We start from the raw sequence: 20495 nt of genomic DNA on the forward strand, positions 1-20495 counted from the left end.
TATATCTCACAGAGAAATGTATATACAGTTTGAGTGAATACTAAGATGTGTTTAAACATATCATTACTGAAATGTACCTGTAAAAATTATCATTTCTGTATGTTTTTTTTGATTTGTGTGTACATATAATGTGAAACATGTAAAACCTTTGTATGATTATGGACTATTTCTGTTTAATCATTTGTTTCATTTATATATATATTGAAATCAAGTTTGATGTTAATAGGCTATTGTATGACACACCCAATACTCTCAGCTGGATTTTCAGCTGGAGTCCATGGGCAAAGAATAAATAAATAAATAAATAAATAAATAAATTGTCCTGTAATGTATCGTTTCGTACCTCCAAGAGGCCTTAGGAAACTAAACAAGGACAAATGGGGTGTCGATTGTTATATAGCATCATACACTCCCTGTTGTAAAAACTACGTTGTAAATTATTATAAACGTTAGTATTCGCACTCATCATCTATCGTATTCAGAAATGTCGCCTTCTGGCCACTTGGAGCCCTGCTGTCGCTGTGGGCGACAAAAACGAGACGGAGTGTCGCGACTCTTACGTTAGACTGTGATTTAGTGTTTTTCCGAGTAATAATAAAGATTTGGTTTTTCAGTTCGATACGAATCTATTAATCCAGTTATTTCGGAGAATAGTGAACAGCTACAATACCACAAACTGTAGCTGACATAGGAAATCCAATAATCTTGCGTTGTTACACAGTACAGTTGATGTTTTGGCACAGCTTGTTCTGCAACTTATATAATAAGTATTTTCCTAAAGTACAGTGCTTTGTGTGGAGCGATATTTTCGGGGATATGAAATAATTGAAGTGTAGATAATTTTGACCTTTCGTTATTTATCTCATTACTACCATTTATTTCTTATTTCTACTGTCAAAATCGCTTCAATCATTATGTTTATAGTGTGTTTACTAGTTAACTGCATTGTTTGCCAGCTGGTTTGTTGACAGGGCATATTAAATATGAATTTTGTAAAAGTTGTGAGTGTGAGAAATGTTTATAATTTCTTTTAATGTACCAGTACTATTTGTGGTTTCCACTTTGTCAAAACTTTATGTACTGTACTCGTAAAAAGCACTTTATCATGAAAGTTGAATGTGTCGTCAACAGAGGCGGCCGTGACCCAGTGGCAGCAATATTCATTATCTTTGGGCTGGCTTAGTAAACAAAGATGAGTGGTAAAGTGGATTGGTTTGAGGACGTAGAAGGAAGAAAGACTGCGAAGGCTTGTGTATATATATGATTTGGTAGTGTCAGTTATGACGACAATCGCCCGTCAGTTCTCAGAACTGTACGAGTCGTACAGGCAATGGGTTTGCAACAATCCACAAGTCGCAGGTGATGTTGAATCGACTGTCAAATGGGTTTCGTATTTTGTAGCAGGTGTGTATTTGGTTTTTGTGATTTCCATTTGACTGTATCATGTAGCATGTATTTACATAACATAATTTTCATTTTCAGGCAGAATCAGCCACTCCAGTGTACTTTCTGAACTGATATACTCTGTGTCGAACTTACTGGTGCTTTTCAATGACCGTATCATTCATAATTCGACATGTAAGATTAAAGGGGGACCTGCAGACAGGTTGAAGATATGGCTGACAGTCATAGAATATTCAGAGGTTTTTATTGAAGTAGCGGCAAGACGCCGTTGGGGATCAAGAGGAAAATGGACAGTGGCTGTCATTCTGCAGCTTATAAAGTAAGTAAATGTTGACAATTGCCAACAAAAATTCATAAAAAATGAAACAATGAGTTTAAGGTAATCTACATTTGAACAATATAACAACATTGCTTTGCAATATTCACTTTCAGTCATAAACAAATGCAATGAAAGGGTGGCAGTTATTGTTAAAAGTGTCTCTTTGTGATATTCCTGCTGCACGTACTGACTGCTCTCCTCACTAACAGAAAATTAATTTATCACATCCACAGTGAATCATGTGTTTTGTCTGTTTTAGTTACCTTTAAATTACTTCTCCTGTACCTACTTCATGCAATGACTCATTCTAGTGAGGTAAGAAGTTATTAAACACTATCGTATGCAACTATTGTAGTTCACAATGTCATTCGCGACAGTCCTAAAGAAACAAGTTGTTAAAGTTATTCATACATACACCAGCAACCAACGCCTCTACACAAAACAGGTATTTCTGAAAATGTTTTAATGCAGTAGGTCTCACCAACATAATTGCTTCAGCAGCCAGGCTTCCCACCGCCCCTCGAGGAACAAACGCTTCTGGTAACAAAGAGAAGTTAATCTTTGTTACGTATTTTATTTCCTGAAATTCTATGTGCTGCAAGTCACCTTCTGTTTTGTGGTGAAGCAACTTCTGGTACCACTATACCATTTTTTTGCCCATTGACAAATATTGTTTTGTGAAAACTACTCTCGATAAGCGCAGGAAATGCTCCAGCATCTGTTTCATTTTGCGAGATGTATGTGCGAAGATATAATGTGTTACCCAACTCTTACTAGGAAATATATTTTTAGGATCCTCCATGGTGAACAGCAGTTCTCTTGTAGTGTTTGCCACTGGAGTTTGATGATAGGTCCATTTCTGTTGTGCACCATCTGTCATGTCAAAAACATAAATGGAAACTGTATGTACATAGAACGCACATCTGAAGGCATGCCCCCACTGGTGTAACGATATAGTGCCATAATTTCTATATGTTGAAGAAATTATTCTATTATTCTTGTTCTTCCCCATATTCTTGACATTAGCCCTGAAAGACTCTCTTCCTATCCCCCCCCTCTGTTCTGGCCACCGTGCCCCCCCCCCCCCCCCAATTCCCTTGTATATGCTTACTTGGCATGACATCTGACAGTGTCAAAGATTATAATGGTGCCTAACTTCCTTATCAAGTGAAGTGATAGTGATTAAGACACTGGACAACAGAAATATTTGTTTAGATTTAGATTTGCCGTGGTTTCCATTGATTACTAGAAGTTATTTTTAGGACTTTTTTTTTGGGGGGGGGGGGGGGGTCATTAGTCTTCTGACTGGTTCGATGCGGCCCACCACGAATTCCTTTCCTGTACTAATCTCTTCACCTCAGAGTAGCACTTGCAACCTACGTCCTCTATTATTTGTTGGATGTATTCCATCTCTGTCTTCCTCCACTGTTTTCGCCTTCTACAGCTCCCTCCTCTTAGTACCATGGAAGTCATTTCCTCAGTCTTAACAGATGTCCTATCATCCTGTCCCTTCTCCTTATCAGTGTTTTCCAGATATTCCGTTTCTCTCCGATTCTGCACAGAACCTCCTCATTCCTTACCTTATCAGTCCATCTAATTTTCAACATTCGTCCATAGTACCATATCTCAAATGCTTCAATTCTCTTCTTTTCCGGTTTTCCCACATTCCATGTTCCACTACCATACAATGATGTACTCCAGATGTACATTCTCAGAAATGTCTTCCCCAAATTAAGGCCAATATTTGATATTAGTAGACTTCTCTTGGCCAGGGATGCCCTTTTTGGCATTGCTAGTCTGCTTTTGATGTCCTCCTTGCTCCGTCCTTCACTCGTTATTTTACTGCCTAGGTAGCAGAATTCCTTTACTTCATCTACTTCGTGACCATCGATCGTGACATTAAGTTTCTCACTGTTCTCATTTCTACTACTTCTCATTGCCTTCATCTTTCTTCGATTTACTCTCCATCCATACTCCATACTCATTAGACTGTTCATTCCATTCAGCATATCGTGTAATTCTTTTTCACTTTCACTCGGGATAGCAATGTCATCAGCGAATCTTATCATTGATATCCTTTCACCTTGAATTTTAATTCCACTCTTGACCCTTTCTTTTATTTCCATCATTGCTTGCTCAATGTATGAATTGAACAGAAAGGACAAAAGACTACATCCTTGTTTACACCCTTTTTAATACGAGCGGTTTTGGTCATCAACTCTTATTATTCCCTCTTGGTTCTTGTACATATTGTATATTACCCGTCTCTCCCTGTAGCATACCCCTACTTTTCTCAGAATTTCGAATATCTGGCACCATTTTACATTGTCAAACACTTTTCCCAGGTTGACAGATCCTATGAATGTGTTTTGAATTTTCTTTAGCCTTCCTTCCATTATTAACAGCAACGTCAGAATTGCCTCTCTCATGCCTTTACCTTTCATAAAGCCAAACTGATCGTCATCTAGTGCACCCTCAATTTTCTTTTCATTCTTCTGTATATTATTCTTGTCAGCAACTTGGAGTTTCTTCTTCTATAACAGCAGACAAATCTTTCCCCTCATAGAGGCTTTAAGTATCATCTTTCCACCTATCCACTCTCTTGTCTACATTGAACAGTGGAATTCCCGTTGCACACTTAATGCTATCACCCTTGCTTTAATGCCTATTGTTGTATCTACAGCCCTAGAGAACTTAGTGTATCTCGTGATCCCTTAGTACTTCTGTATCTCACTTCTTTGCGTATTGATTCTTCCTAACTGATATCTTAAACTTCAGTCTACTCCTCATCACTACTATGTTATGATCTGAGTCTATATCTGCTCCTCGGTACACCTTACAATCCAGTATCTGATTACGGAATCTCTGTCTGACCATGATGTAATCTAGCTGAAATCTTTGCGTATCACCCAGCCTTTTCCAAGTATACCTCCTCCTCTTTTGATTCCTGAACAGAGTATTCGCTATTATTAGCTGAAGTTTATTATAGAACTCAATCTTTCTCCTCTCTCGTCCCTTGTCCCAAGCCCATATTCTCCTGTAACCTTTTCTTCTATCCCTTCCCCTACAACTCCATTCGAGTCCCTTATGAGTATTAGATTTTTATCTCCCATTGCATACTGTATTACACTTTCAGTATCCTCATACTCTTTCTCTATCTCTTCGTCTTCAGCTTGCGATATCGGCATGTATACCTGAACTATCATTGTCAGCATTGGTTTGCTGTCGTTCTGATAAGAATAACACTATCACTGAACTGTTCACAGTAACACACTCTCTGCCCTACCTTCCTATTCACAGCAAATCCTACTTCCGTTTACCATTTTCTACCACTGTTTATATCACTCTATACTCATCTGACAGAAATCCTTGTCTTCTTTCCATTTCACTTCACTTCACTGGCCCCTACTATATCTGGATCGAGCCTTTGCATTTCACTTTTCAGATTTTCTAATTACCCTACTGTGTTCAAGCTTCTGATATTCCACACCCCAACTTGTAGAATGTTATTATTTTGTTGATTGTATAATCTTTTTCTCATGGTTATCTCCCCCTTGTCAGTCCCCTCCCGGAGATCCAAATCTGGGACTATTCCGGAATATTTTGCTGAGGGAGAGATCATCATGACACTTCTTCAGTTACAGGCCACATGTCCTGTGGATACATGTTATGTGTCTTTAATGCAGTGGTTTCCATTGCCTTCTGCGTCCTCATGCCGTTGATCTTTGTTGATTCTTCTGCCTTCAGGGGCAGTTTCCCACCCCTAGGACAAGAGTGCCCTGAACCTTGTGTCCGCTCCCCTGCCCTCTTTGACGAGGCTGCTGTCGGCAGAATGAAGGTGACTTCTTATGCTGGAAGTCTTCGGCCGCCAATGCTGATTATTAATCAAAATTTAAGCAGTGGTGGGATTCGAACCTGGGCCCGATGACGTTTTGCTTACGAATCAAAGGCGGTACCCCAAGACCACGGGTACACGACAGAAATTAGGAAATGACTTTTTGAAGGATTAACCAAAAAAGTTACGCAGGTCTCTTGTGACAGCGGAGTCATACTAGAATAAGACATATCTCTGTTTATTCTTGAAGTTTGTTACATTCATTCTCATCTTAAAAATCTCTTCGTGTTTGAATCATGACCGACTCCATGGCTAATACTTTTAATAATACAATAAAAAAATCCGGGATGGAATAATGACAATATTATGAAAAAGCTACTCACCACATAGTGGAGAAGTAGCGTCACAGACAGGTATAAGAAGATGATTACTAATGCGCGCCCCCCCCCTCCCCCCCCCCCCCCCCCCCACACACACACACATATTTACGCAAATGCAGTCGCACACACATGAACATTGTCTCTGGCTGCTGGGGCCAGACTTTGAGAAACTGTGCATGATGGGAGAAGCAATCTGTGGAGCAATCTGGGGGTAAAGGAGGAGGGTGGGGAAGGAGGAGCAGGGTACTGGTGGGGGATGGTAAAGTGCTGTTTGTGGGAGCATACAGGGATGCGGTGGAGAGAGGGTAGGGCAGCTAGGTGCAGTTAAGAGGTTAGGCAGGGGGGGGGGGGGGGAGAGGACAGGGGGGAAGAGAAAAGGAGAGAAGAAAAAACTGTGCATGTGCTTGTGGAATAGAAGGCTGTAGAATGGCAACAGGGAAGGGGATAGGTTGATGAAGGACAATGACTGAATGGTTAGCACACTGGGTTCCCATGAGGGAGGATGACTGTTGAAACCCGCACTGCCTATACAATAGAGAAAAGCTGGTGCTGGTAGGAGGGATCCAGATGGTCTGAGCTCCCAGTTGGTGCACATCGACAGCGCAGAAAGATACGTATATAGCTTCTTTTCTGTGTTTACTTCATAGATTCTTGCTTAAATTGCATGTGAGTTTCGTATAGGAGGTGTAATTTCGAGTTTTAGTTACTGTAATCGTAAATTCAGGCAGATTGTAGCGCAGTCGTTAGGCATTTGTACAGATTAGTTCATACATTCTTCACGTGTTTCCCTTGCGTTATCTAGGCACGGACTCGTGTTTCAGTAACTGTGGTTCAACATCGATTAGAATGGACAGGGACTGTGATTGCTGTATTTGGATGAGGGCTGAGTTGGCATCCCTTCGCTCACAGCTGCAGGCGGCGCTGACTTCGGTCGCGCAGCTTGAGGCTGTTGCCAGTGGGCACCACTGTGGGGAGCCGGACTTGGGTATCACGGGGATGTCAACCTTGTCCCATCTATCCCCAGATCGGTCTGCTGCTGTGGTTGTCCCGGTTGCTGCCCGCAGTGGGGCTGAGCCCTCGCCTGTGGTTGATTGGGAGGTCGTTCCAAGGTGTGTCAGGCAGCGAAAGATGTCCCCGGAGGCTGATCAGAAAGCCTCCATGGTACATCTGACAAACAGGTTTCAGGTACTGTCTCTGGCTGAGTCAGATGCAGCTGCCTGCCCTGTTTCAGAGGATGATTCTCAGCCTTCAAGGTCTGGGCAATCGCAGAGGGTGGGCTTATTGGTAGTTGCGAGCTCCAATGTTAGGCGTGTAATGGGCCCCCTTAGGGATATGGCGGCTAAGGAGGGGAAGAAATCCAGTGTGCACTCCATGTGCATTCTGGGTGGAGTCATTCCTGATGTGGAAAGCGTCCTTCCGGATGACATGAAGAGCACAGGGTGCAGCCATCTGCAGGTGGTGGCACATGTCGGCACTAACGACATGTGTCGCTTTGGATCTGAGGAAATTCTCTCTGGATTCCAGCGGCTATCTGATTTGGTGAAGGCCGCCGGTCTTGCTTACGAGATGAAGGCAGAGCTCACCATCTGCAGCATCATTGACAGAACCGACTGCGGACCTTTGGTGCAGAGCCGGGTGGAGGGTCTGAATCAGGGGCTCAGACAGTTTTGCAACCGTGTTGGCTGCAGATTCCTTGACTTGCGCCATAGGGTGGTGGGGTTTCGGGTTCCGCTGAAAAGGTCAGGAGTTCACTACACTCAGCTGGCGGCTACACGGGTAGCGGAGGCTGTGTGGCGTGGACTGGGCGGTTTTTTAGGTTAGAAGGCCTCGGGAAAGTACGGGGTGGGCTGCAATCTCAAAGGGTGCATGGCAAATACAGGACGTGCTTGGATCAAGTAACAGTCGGAATTGTAGTTGTAAATTGTTGTAGTTGTGCTGGGAAAGTCCCTGAGCTTCAAGCACTAATAGAAAGCACAGAAGCTGAAATCATTATAGGTACAGAAAGCTGGCTAAAGCCTGAAATAAGTTCTGCTGAAATTTTTGCAAAGTCTCAGACGTTGTTCAGGAAAGATAGATTAGGCAGAATTGGTGGTGGAGTGTTTGTGTCTGTCAGTAGTGGTTTATCTTGTAGTGAAGTCGAAGTAGATACTCCGTGCGAATTGGTGTGGGTGGAGGTTATACTTAACAGCCGAACTAAGTTAATAATTGGCTCCTTCTACCGACCCACAGACTCCAATGATATAGTTGCTGAACAGTTCAGAGAAAATTTGAGTCTCATAACAAATAAATACCCCACTAATACGGTTAAAGTTGGTAGGGACTTCAACCTTCCCTCAATATGTTGGCAAAAATAATTGTTCAAAACCGGTGGTAGGCAGAAAACATCTTCCGAGATTGTCCTAAATGCTTTCTCCGAAAACTATTTCGAGCAGTTAGTCCACGAACCCACGCGAATTGTAAATGGTTGCGAAAACACACTTGACCTCTTAGCCACAAACAATCCAGAGCTAATAGAGAGTATCTTGACTGATACAAGGATTAGTGATCACAAGGTCGTTGTAGCTAGGCTCAATACCGTTTCTTCCAAATCCACCAGAAACAAACACACAATAATTTTATTTAAAAAAGCGGATAAAGTGTCACTAGAAGCCTTCCTAAGAGACGATCTCCATTCCTTCCGAACTGACTATCCAAATGTAAACGAGATGTGGCTCAAATTCAAAGATATAGTAGCAACAGCAATTGAGAGATTCATACCTCATAAATTGGTAAGAGATGGAACTGATCCCCCATGGTACACAAAACAGGTCCAAACACTGTTGCAGAGGCAACGGAAAAAGGATGTGAAGTTCAGAAGAACGCGAAATCCTGAAGATTGGCTAAATTTACAGAAGCACGAAATTTGGCACGGACTTCAATGCGAGATGCCTTTAATAGGTTCCACAACGATACATTGTCTCGAAATTTGGTAGAAAATCCGAAGAAATTCTAGTCGTATGTAAAGTACACAAGCGGCAAGATGCAGTCAATACCTTCGCTGCGCAGTGCTGATGGTACTGTTACCGACGGCTGTGCCGCTAAAGTGGAGTTGTTGAACGCAGTTTTCCGAAATTCCTTCACCAGGGAAGACGAATGGAATATTCCAGAATTTGAAACACGAACAGCTGCTGGCATGAGTTTCTTAGAAGTAGATACCTTAGGAGTTGCGAAGCAACTCAAATCACTTGATACGGGCAAGTTTTCAGGTCCAGATTGTATACCGATTAGGTTCCTTTCAGATTACGCTGATACAATAGCTTCCTACTTAGCAATCATATACAACCGCTCGCTCACCGGTAGATCTGTACCTACAGACTGGAAAATTGCGCAGGTCGCACCAGTGTTTAAGAAGGGTAGTAGGAGTAATCCATCGAACTACAGACCTATATCATTGACGTCGGTTTGCAGTAGGGTTTTAGAGCATATACTGTATTCAAACATTATGAATCACCTCGAAGGGAACGATCTATAGATACGTAATCAGCATGGTTTCAGAAAACATCGTTCTTGTGCAACGCAGCTAGCTCTTTATTCGCACAAAGTAATGGCCGCTATCGACATGGGATCTCAAGTTGACTCCGTATTTCTAGATTTCCAGAAAGCTTTTGACACCATTCCTCACAGGCGACTTCTAATCAAGCTGTGGGCCTATGGGGTATCGTCTCAGTTGTGCGACTGGATTCGTGATTTCCTGTCAGGAAGGTCGCAGTTCGTAGTAATAGATGGCAAATCATCGAGTAAAATTGAAGTGATATCAGGTGTTCCCCAGGGAAGCGTCCTGGGACCTCTGCTGTTCCTGATCTATATAAATGACCTGGGTGACAATCTGAGCAGTTCTCTTAGGTTGTTCGCAGATGATGCGGTAATTTACCGTCTAGTAAGGTCATCCGAAGACCAGTATCAGTTGCAAAGCGATGTAGAAAAAATTGCTGTATGGTGTGGCAGGTGGCAGTTGACACTAAATAACGAAAAGTGTGAGGTGATCCACATGAGTTCCAAAAGAAAACCGTTGGAATTCGATTACTCGATAAATAGTAAAATTCTCAAGACTGTCAATTCAACTAAGTACCTGGGTGTTAAAATTATGAACAACTTCAGTTGGAAAGATCACATAGATAATATTGTGGGGAAGGCGAGCCAAAAGTTGCATTTCATTGGCAGGACACTTAGAAGATGCAACAAGTCTACTAAAGAGACAGCTTACACTATACTCGTTCGTCCTCTGTTAGAATATTGCTGCACAGTGTGGGATCCTTACCAGGTGGGATTGATGGAGGACATCGAAAGGGTGCAAAAAAGGGCAGCTCATTTTGTATTGTCACGTAATAGTGGAGAGATATGATACGGGAGTTGGGATGGAAGTCATTAAAGCAAATACATTTTTCGCCGCGGCGGGATCTATTTACAAAATTTCGGTCACCAACTTTCTCTTCTGAATGCGAAAATATTTTGTTGAGCCCAACCTACATAGGTAGGAATGATCATCAAAATAAAATAAGAGAAATCAGAGCTCGAACAGAAAGGTTTAGGTGTTAGTTTTCCCCGCGCGCTGTTCGGGAGTGGAATGGTAGAGAGATAGTATGATTGTGGTTCGATGAACCCTCTGCCAAGCACTTAAATGTGAATTGCAGAGTAATTGTGTAGATGTAGATGTAGACAAGTGGTGAGGCAGTCATTACAATCACGAACATTGTGCTGCACAGTGTGCTCAGCAAGTGGGTGGTCCAACTGTTTGTAGGCTACTGTTTGTCAGTGGATATTCATGCAGACAGCTTGTTGGTTGTCATGCCCACGTAGAATGAAGCACAATAGTTACAACTTATCTTGTAGATCACATGACTGGTTTCACAGGTAGCCTTGCATCTGATGGGATAGGTGATGCTTATGATCAGACTGGAGTAGGTGATGGTGGTGGTGGGAGGATGCATGGGACAGCTCTTGCATCTAAGTGTACTACAGGGATATGAGCCATGAGGCAAGGGGTTGGAAGCAGGGGTTGTATAGGAATGGATGAGGATATTGTGTAGGTTTGGTGGGTGGTGCAATACCACTTTGGGATTGTGGGTAGGACATTCCTCATTTCAGGGCTTGGTAAGAGGTATTCAGAATCCTGCCAGAGAGTGAGATTCAGTTGCTCCAGTCCTGGGTGGTTCTGAGTCAAGAGGGGAATACTTTTCTGTGGCTGGACGGTGGGACTTTGGGAGGTGGTGAGCGACTGGAGAGATAAGGCACAGGATATCTTGTTTCTCTACAAGATTCAGAAGGTAGTTATGGTCTGTGCAGGCCTCGGTGAGACCATCAGTACCTTTTGAGAGGAACTGTTCGTCACTGCTGATGCAATGGCCACAGATGGCTAGGTTGATTGGAAGGGACTGCTTGGTATGCAATGGGTGGCAGCTTTTGAAGTGGAGGTATTGCTGCTGGCTTGATAGATTTGATATGGATGGAAGCACTGATGTAGACACCTTTGAGATGGAGGTCGACATTGAGGTAGGTGGCTTGTTGGGTTGAGGAGGACAAGATGAAATGAATGGGGGAGACAGTGTTTTGGAGGAATCTGGATAGTGTGTTCTCACCCTCATTCCAGATCACACAGATGTCATCAATAAATCTGAATCAGGTGAGGGGTTTGGGATTGTGGGCAGTGACAGATGCCAACCTATTCATGTGCCTTCTAGAGGGATCCATCGTGACCAATTAGAATCCCAAACCCCTCACCTGGTTCAGATGCATTGCACCTCACAAGGTCACAGTGCAAATGGGTTGGATTGTTGTCTGCTACATGCTTTGTATTTATTTTCAAAATGACCTTAGAGTACAGTACTGAAAATCAGAAAAGTGCTAGCTAAAAATCTAATTACCCAGAAGCTGAAAAGGAAGGTAACTTTTATTTTGCAGACAAGACCATTTGCTCTTTGTAAAATGGGGAGGCACTAGAAATGAACTTCTTCTGATGACAAAACACGAAGTGATGTATCTAATCAGTGTCAGTACAAAATTGGGAATGATAGATATATTGGATTATAATGAAAACAAGGCTGGTGTAGACCATAGCTACCAGCTAATGGGCTGCTACACTTTTGATAGTAATCAAATACAGCATTGGAAGAAACTTTTTTTGACACATTTTCATGATGATGATTGAAAATTTATACATTTTACATAACAAGTTGAGGCATACTAGCAAACATCTTGTTAATTTTGTCAATGAATTGGCATCAGCTTTCATGAAAAAGGAAAGCCTGGTTGAATAAACTTCCACTCAAAATAGTTCACTTGTAAACCATCTCAGTGAAAAATATTGTAAATTGATTCCAACTACAGAAACAACAAAATGCCCTCAGAGGAGACATAAGCTTTGCACAGAACAAAGCAAGGCAAAATCTGGGAAAGTAGCAAGAAAAGATAGCAGGTACTGTTGTGAAGAATGTGACACAAGACTTTGTTTTCCAAAATGTATTCAAATTTTTCATACTAAGTTTTCAAACAGTTTTATTTTTAATACTAACAATTTCTAATTCTGTGTGCATTTAGGAAACAAAAGATTAAAAAATTGTTGCTGCGAAAACATGTTTTAATTTAAAATTAAAAAGGAATGTCAGTGTTGGTTGTAATATTGATGTTTTATTAATAGCGGAATCAATTTTCGATCACATAGTGATCATCTTCGGTGGTGTACACATTAAACTCGGACACTGGTATCAAGTTATCAGTTATCAATAACCAAAACTGAGAAGCAAACACTATGTTTTAATTTTCACATAAAATAAATGGTCATGGAAAGGAAACTACTTCTTTCCAATGCGATAAACTGACTTAAGTGCTATGCAGTGGAAACTGCTAGACAAAATTCAGAAAAGCTATGATAAAGCACAGTTCTTCTAGTTGAACTACACACTGACTGCACAGTCCTCACAGTGTTAACACTCTTTTCTTCAAGAATCAATAATGTACAAAGTAGATACAGAAAACTGTAATATATAATGTAGAAATCTGAGTTTTTAGGTGTTTATTATGCACATGAATGATAAATCAGTTACAAAAAATAGAAGGGGAGGAGGGATATTGTAATTTATAGTTTTAGCTGTGTCCTCATGGTATCCACAACTGTGCAGTTAGCATCTGAATACCCCCTCCTGTCACCCCCCCCCCCCCCCCCCCCCCAAGGTGCTTTCAACTATTCTGTGAATATGTATGTGACAAGTATGGGGCACAAAGCCATTGTGTCATTTCTTCTTTTCCTGTGCCGCAGTGCTGTTTCATGATTGTCTCCCTGTCTTAAAATTAACTATGAATGCATGCCTTATTATATGTTAACTCAGCTATATGTGTGGTCTTTACTTTCAGTTCCTGCATTTTACTTTTTAATTAAATCCACACCCCTTTCCAGTTTACTTACAAATGGCCCCTGTTCTCATATTTGACCTACTTTATTTTCATTTTTTTTTTTTTTTTTTTTTTTTTCAGTAGTGCAGGGACATAATATGGAAAGTCACCCATTACCCAGCATGTTAGCCAGCCCATGTAAGGGTTAGTCAGGTACATTCGTACCCCAATGACCATGCACTGAACATGCTGTTGAGGCATGCTGTGTTTCCTCCCTGTTAATACTAAAGAGTGCTGTCTCCCTTATTTGAGACACAGGGGCTCTGGGCAATGACCTACATAACGGGGGCATTGCTTAGGTGGATCCGAGTGGTTGGCCCCATGGTGGGCCAATTGCAATAAAGAGAATCAAGCTGAATTATGCTGTTGGATGGATGGCCTAGAAATCTCATTAGAGTGATCCACATACACTGCCATTGAATACACATGCAAACATAATCCATTGGAATTATAATGACTATTGTCACTACCTTTACCTTACTGACCTGAAACATCTCCCTCATCAAATACAAGCTAAGATGAAAGCCAGTTTGTCAAAGAAGTGGGGAAATGTGTGCTTTACTTTATGATCTGTACCAAGGCTGATGGTGAATCCTTCTTAAAGACTAAGCCATTATGTTTTAGGGAGGAAATCAATGACAAGTAAGGCAAGGTTACTGCAATAAACAAAACAAGGAATAGTGCTGTTATGATTAAACCAGTCGTACTCACTAAATCTCAGGCATTGTTAAACTGTGACAAATTTGGCAACATCCGTGTCACAATTACTCATCGCAGGAACCCAAGTACAGTCAGTGGTGAAAACTTATTTTCAAATGGATGAGAAATTCTTTAATTTAGAATGGTATGGTGTCCATTTCATCTGTTGGGCCCAAAAAAGCCTAAAGATAACGGATAAGATACTGGAGCTTTTATTTTGGTGTTTGAGAATGACTTGCTGCCAGATAAAGTTAAGATTATTGTTTACCTATGTGCTTCAAGTGTATGAAAAGTGGCCATATGACATCTAGTTGTATGAATATGTGTGGAGAATGCAGATGACCCCTACAAAGGAATGCCCCTATTTACAACTGCTTGCACCAGTTTGAGAAAAGTCTCTCTCCTCTGGGCATATGAGATTCAATAGTTGAAGGTATTTGATCTGTTATCATATCAGGACTCCAGGAATAAATACAGTTGTCTATTCCCTGTCTAGATTACAGCAAGCTACTTCATATGTATATCTGTACCAGACTTGTTTCTAGGTATTCCTTGTACCAAATCAAAATCTAATGAGGAGGAGGAGGAGGATACAAAGAAACAAAAGGTGAAGGCATTCTGGCAGCTCTGAGTGCCCTGGATTCTGCTTCATTACTACCAAAAACTTCCAAGTAGATGAGAACCAGCTGATGATGATAACCCAAATGAAACTGTGATTGCCAGTGAACACACTAGCAGATGTAGTGCAGTGAAACTGTAGTGGCTGTTTTCCCTACCTAGCTGAACTGAAACACTTAATGTCTACCTCCCACAAGGGACAGGTGACATATTGTGAGATCATCAGTTTGATCTCCCAGTTTTCACCCTATTTTCCTTTAGTGCGTGATTTTAATGCACATAACCCATTAAGAGGCAACTTCGAGACCACTGACTGTGATAGTGCATTAGAACAGATATTTTTTAAATCTTGACCTTTTTGTGCTGAGTCATGGGCCTCCACTTTAGTACTACACAAGGATCCTTTTTACCCATCAACCTTATGGTCTGTAGTGCAAGTGTTAACTCTCATGAGTCTGATGTCTTATTTGTGGAGGTCACGCCATCCTCGTCAGTTAAAACCACTGACCTGGTGACATGACCTCCCCTCGGCTTCTTTATGTCTAACCTGGACTCTCAGTACATGAAAATTCAGTGGAATTGCAATGTATATTACCATCACTTACCAGAAATACAACTTGTTTCCTCTTATTCTGCATTCTGTCTTGCTCTTCAAGCAATGCACTTCCTTGATGATCGCCAACAAGCTGAATCCTATAATGAACCTTTCACTGAATGGGTTTTCTTGCAGTCTTGTACCTCTTTGCGTGACATGACATGACATGACCCCAGTCCCGGATTCCATCCACAACCAGATGATCCAACACTTGGACATCACCCAGAGGCATCATCTACTCAGGATCTTCAACTGCATTTGGCTCTCAGATGTCTTTCCCTCACAATGGCGAGACAGCATAGTGTTATCCTTATCCTTAAGCCCAGGAAGAACCTAATGTCTCTTGACAGCTACTGCAAGATTAGCTTGACACACATACTGTGTAAACTGCTCAAGAGGTTGGTTAGCTTTGGATTATGTCGGGTACTTGATTCTCGGGCATTTTATGCCCATATCAATGTGGCTTCTGGGAAGGATGCTGTACAGCTGACCATTTACTCGGATTGGAAACAGCAATCTGACAGGCTATTACCAACTGCTGACACCTTGTTGTAGCCTTCTTCGACCTATGATGCATACAACACCGCTTGACGTTGTCACATTTTAGTTGCCCTCCATGATTGGGGCTTTCATGGCTCCCTTCCAACTTTTATCCGTGAATTTGTATCCCACTGGCTCTTCAGAGTTTGAGTTGGCATTTCACTCAGCATCCCTCAGATCCAGGAAAACGATATCCCACAGGGTGTGAGGTCTCACATTCTTCCTCATCACCATCAATGGGCTTATAACCTCTGTTGGTCCCCTGGTTACCCCAGTGTTGTATGTAAATGATTTATGCACCTGGTGTGCTCCCATTTGGTAGCATCTGCTGAGTGCCAACTCAATGGCGCCCACCAACAGGCCTCTGTGTGGGCCCTTGCCCCATGGCGTCCAGTTTTCTCCCTCCAAAACACATGCTGCGCATTTTTGCCATCGACCCACAGTACACCCCGAACCAGAACGTTATTTAGGCAAGCAGCAGTCCCATTTCTTGGCCCTTATTTTTGATAAAAAGCTTATGTGGTTGCCCATATTCACCACCTGAAGACTACCTTCATGCAGACACTTAATGCTCTCTGATCTCTGGCCCACACATCTTGGTGTGCAGTCTGTGCTGCTCTTCTCTCTCTTTACCACACTCTGGTTTTGTCCAGACTATATTATTGTTGTCAGCTTCTTCCACTCTGAAACTACTTGACCATGTTCATCATTATGGGGTGCACATGGCTATCAGTGCCTTTCGCACTAGTCCCGTTGAGTCTCCTTGCGGTAGTGGGGATTCCCCCTCTACAAATATGACGGAGCCAACTCTTGGTTTCTTACGCATTCACTATTGAGTGATTCCCTAACCATCCCGTGTACCCTGTCCTCTTTGCAAATGACGGATGACTCTGTCCCGATACCTGCCCTTGGGTGGAATTGCCACTTAGAATGCACCTCACTTCCCTCTGTTGGGATCTCCGTCTCCACTCACTGGAAAGTCCTCCATGTATTTCCTCCTGCCCCCCCCCCCCCACCCCCCCGGATGGTGCCTCGACCATAGATTAGGACCGACCTATTCCCAGGTCCTAAGGTTTCTGTCATCCCTATTATATTCAGGTGTCTTGTACATTCCATCTGGGAAGAGTTTCAGGGTGCTACCATCTTCTACACTGATGGTTCTAAAACAGTAGATAAGGCAGGATACAGTTTTATGTCCTACTGGCATGGAACACCATTTACTATTGGGATCATGTAGAGGGGCATTTGAAAAGTAGGTGCAAAGTCTGAGAGATGGCACCACTGGCACGTATTGAGGTCACATTTAGTTAGTAGCATCTTTTGAAAGAATGCACACCAAGTTTCAGCCGTATTGGTCTATTTCTTTGTGTTTGGCATTCGTGTAAATCAAGGAAGTTGTGTGATTGTCAAAAAATGGGCAAAAAAGAATTTCGTGTAGTGATTAAACATTACTTTATGAAAGGCAAAACGCCTCAGGAGACTAAAGAGAAGCTTGATAAACATTCCGGTGACTCTACACCTTCGATTAGAACAGTTTATAAGTGGTTTCAAAATTATGCGAGTGGCCATATGGGCAGAAGTGATGCTGAACGTTCTGGACTCCCTGTGGAGGTTATGACTCCAGAAATCATTGATAAAATCCATGATATGGTGATGGATGACAGAAGAATTAAGGTGCGTGAGATTGCTAGTGGTGTGGGCATCTCAAATGGACGGGTACATAATATTTTGCACAAACATTTGGACATGAGAAAGCTATCAGCAAGATGGGTTTCACAATTGCCCACACTTGACCAGAAACGGAATCGTGTGAAATGTTGCAAGAATGGTTTGTAGCTTTTCAGGAAGAATTTGCAGGACTTTCAGCATCGTTTCATTACTGTGGGTGAAATATGGATACATTACTACACTCCTGAGACCAAACAACAATCTAAACAATGGGTTACCAAGGGAGAATCTGCACCAAAAAAGGCAAAGACCATTCCTTCGGCCGGAAAGGTTATGGCAACTATCTTTTGGGATTTGCAAGGGATAATCCTCATTGACTACCTCGAAAAGGGTAAAACTATTACAGGTGAATATTATTCATCGTTATTGGACCATTTGAAAACTGAGCTGCAAGAAAAATGTCGGCGATTGGACCACAAAGTCCTTTTCCATCACGACAGTGCACCAGCATACACCTCAGCAGTTGGGTCGCAAAATTAATGGAAATAGGATTCCAACTCATTTCACATCCCCCTATTCCCCAGACTTGGCTCCCTCAGACTACTATATGTTCATTTGTTCCCCAATTTGAAGAAATGGCTGGCGGGACAAAGATTTTATTCAAACGAGGAGGTCATTGCAGCAACTAATAGCTATTTTTTGCAGACTTGGAAAATTCCTATTATTCAGAAGGGATCAACAAATTAGAACAGCATTGAACAAAGAGTAAAAGTCTAAAAGAAGACTATGTTGAAAAATAAAAAGGTTTATCACAAACACGTAAGTAGTTTTTATTTTTGCACGGACTTTTCTAACGTCCCTCTTAGTGTGTTCACAGTGAAGCTGTTTGCCATTATTAGGACCCTCCATTTTGTTTCTCAGGCCTCCCTCCACAGTGTTTTAACATGTTCCGATTCAGTGAGCATCTTGCAGGCTATAGACCGATGCTACTCTTCTCACTCTTAGGTCTCTGCTATCCATGACTTTCTCCCTCTCCTTGGCTGTGCTGCCTGCTCTGTTGTCTTTCCCTGGATCACAAGTCATATGTGTATCCCCGGGAATGAACTGGATGACTGTTTGGCTAGAGAGGCAGGTACTTAACCACTTATTCCCTTTCATGATGCCAGGTGCAGATATGAGGATACACATGAAATCTCTCTTTGCCTAAAAGTGAAGTGACATGTGCTGCATTACTGTTCTCAATAATAAATTCCGCGCAATCGAGGTGACTACTGCAATTTGGCACTCTTCCTTCTGCTCTTTTCGGAAGGAGTCCAGTATCTTATATAGTCTACGCATCAGTCGTAGGAGGCCCACTCATTATTTTCTCTTGGATAACGAGCCACCCCAACAATGTGGCTGTAGAATGAGACTGATGGTATCCCGTATATTGGTGGAATGTCCCCTTCTTTTGGCCCTCCATACTCCATAGAGCCTTCCAGATTCCTTATCTTTAATGTTAGTAGATGATTCACAGATGGGTGAACTAGTCCTCAGTTTGCTACATGAAAGTGGTTTTTGTTTTCAGTTATAAGGTTTTGCTTTACTCCTGGAGCAGGGGCGGGGTGGTTGTGGTTGCGGCTTCTCTTCGCGTTTTCTAAGTCTGAGACCCATGACCACTCCGCTGTGCAATGAGTGCTCTTATATCCCTCTGTTTTTCCAGTTTTTAGATTTCGCTTACCATTTCATGCCTTCTGCTGTGCGTGTTTTTTGTTTCCTCATTTTATAGTTTAATCCTGACTGAATCTGACCATTTTTGGCAGTCCGTGTATCTTACACAAGTAACTTTTGAATCACCGGATTGATGACTGTGCCATTTATTCCCATAACCCCCTCTGTCAGTCAATCAATCAAGTTGTGATGGATTGTTTGAGACAAACTTCATTAGTGCATATTTCAATTGTGATGGCACAGTTGAAATGTCTAGCTCCTTGAAGAGGTATCTATGTGGTGTCGGAAGGGGTGAACACTACACTTTATTCTTGCCTCTCTTTTGTGCAGTCAGTACTTTTTTAATTATATGTGGTTTCTGTCGTTTCAGATATGCACAATTTTGAATCTGCAGCTATTATGAATCAAAACACAAAGGAATTAATGACATTCAGCTGCTAGTGGGCACTGATTTATATCAGCGGGTAAAGTTGAGAATTTGTGCTGGGCCAGGATTCTAACCCAGCTTCCTCCAAACTAGACGCATGCTCTGACCACTAAGCCATCTTGACACAGTAGTCATCACAACTGCGCCAACTACCCAAGTATGCCTCCCGTCAGATCCAAATTGTCAGCTTTCCCACACACTACTGACATAGTGCACCTGTCCATTATCTTCATTAGTTGTGGCATGTAAGGCAAGGCTGGCCAATGATCCCTTCAGTGCTGATTTAGACCACACTTGAACTCTTACAGAAATTGGCAAAATGCAGCTGCTGAGGCTAGAGACAGTGATATTTGTGTGTGTGTGTGTGTGTGTGTGTGTGTGTGTGTGTGTGTGTGTGTGTGTGTGTGTGTGTGTCTGTGTGTCTGCTTCAGGAGGAGGTTTTGTGGTCTAAAGCTCAAATGTATAGCAGTCTTTTCATTGTGCCTGTCTGCAACTCAACATCTCCTGTATATGGTGAGTAACAGTCTATCCTTTTCATAATATTGATGTTTGCCATCCTGGATTTTCCATTGTTTGTATGAGATGTAAGGAGCAGATATGAACTCTGATCACAACTTAGTAATGATGAAGAGGAGATGAAGTATAAGAGAATTGTTCAGAATAGACATTATGGAAAATGTGATAAAGTAGTACTGAGGAATGATGAGCTGCATTTGAAGTTTTCTGCAGCTATTGATACTGCTGTAATGAATACCACAGTAAGCAGTTCAGTCGAAGAGGTGTGAGCATCTGTAAAATAGGACAATCACAGGATTTGGACAGAAAAACATCGGTAGGCATACAGGGAAGGCAACTGTGAAGAAACCTTTGTTAAC

At 42.0% G+C, this 20495-nt stretch overlaps 1 protein-coding gene across 1 annotated transcript in view; it reads left to right on the top strand.

The window, feature by feature from the left end:
• Positions 1-1175: 1175 nt before the first annotated feature.
• The window catches only part of LOC126412619 (peroxisomal membrane protein PEX16), a 47653-nt gene continuing 28333 nt past the window's right edge, over positions 1176-20495 (top strand). Inside the window, exons 1-2 of the mRNA XM_050082289.1 lie at positions 1176-1404; positions 1483-1723. Of these exons, the coding sequence (XP_049938246.1) occupies positions 1281-1404; positions 1483-1723 (365 nt within the window). The 5' untranslated portion in view covers positions 1176-1280. The remainder of the gene's footprint in view (positions 1405-1482; positions 1724-20495) is intronic.

Source organism: Schistocerca serialis, chromosome 7 (assembly GCF_023864345.2).
Source record: "Schistocerca serialis cubense isolate TAMUIC-IGC-003099 chromosome 7, iqSchSeri2.2, whole genome shotgun sequence".
In the NCBI taxonomy this organism is placed as follows: domain Eukaryota; kingdom Metazoa; phylum Arthropoda; class Insecta; order Orthoptera; family Acrididae; genus Schistocerca; species Schistocerca serialis.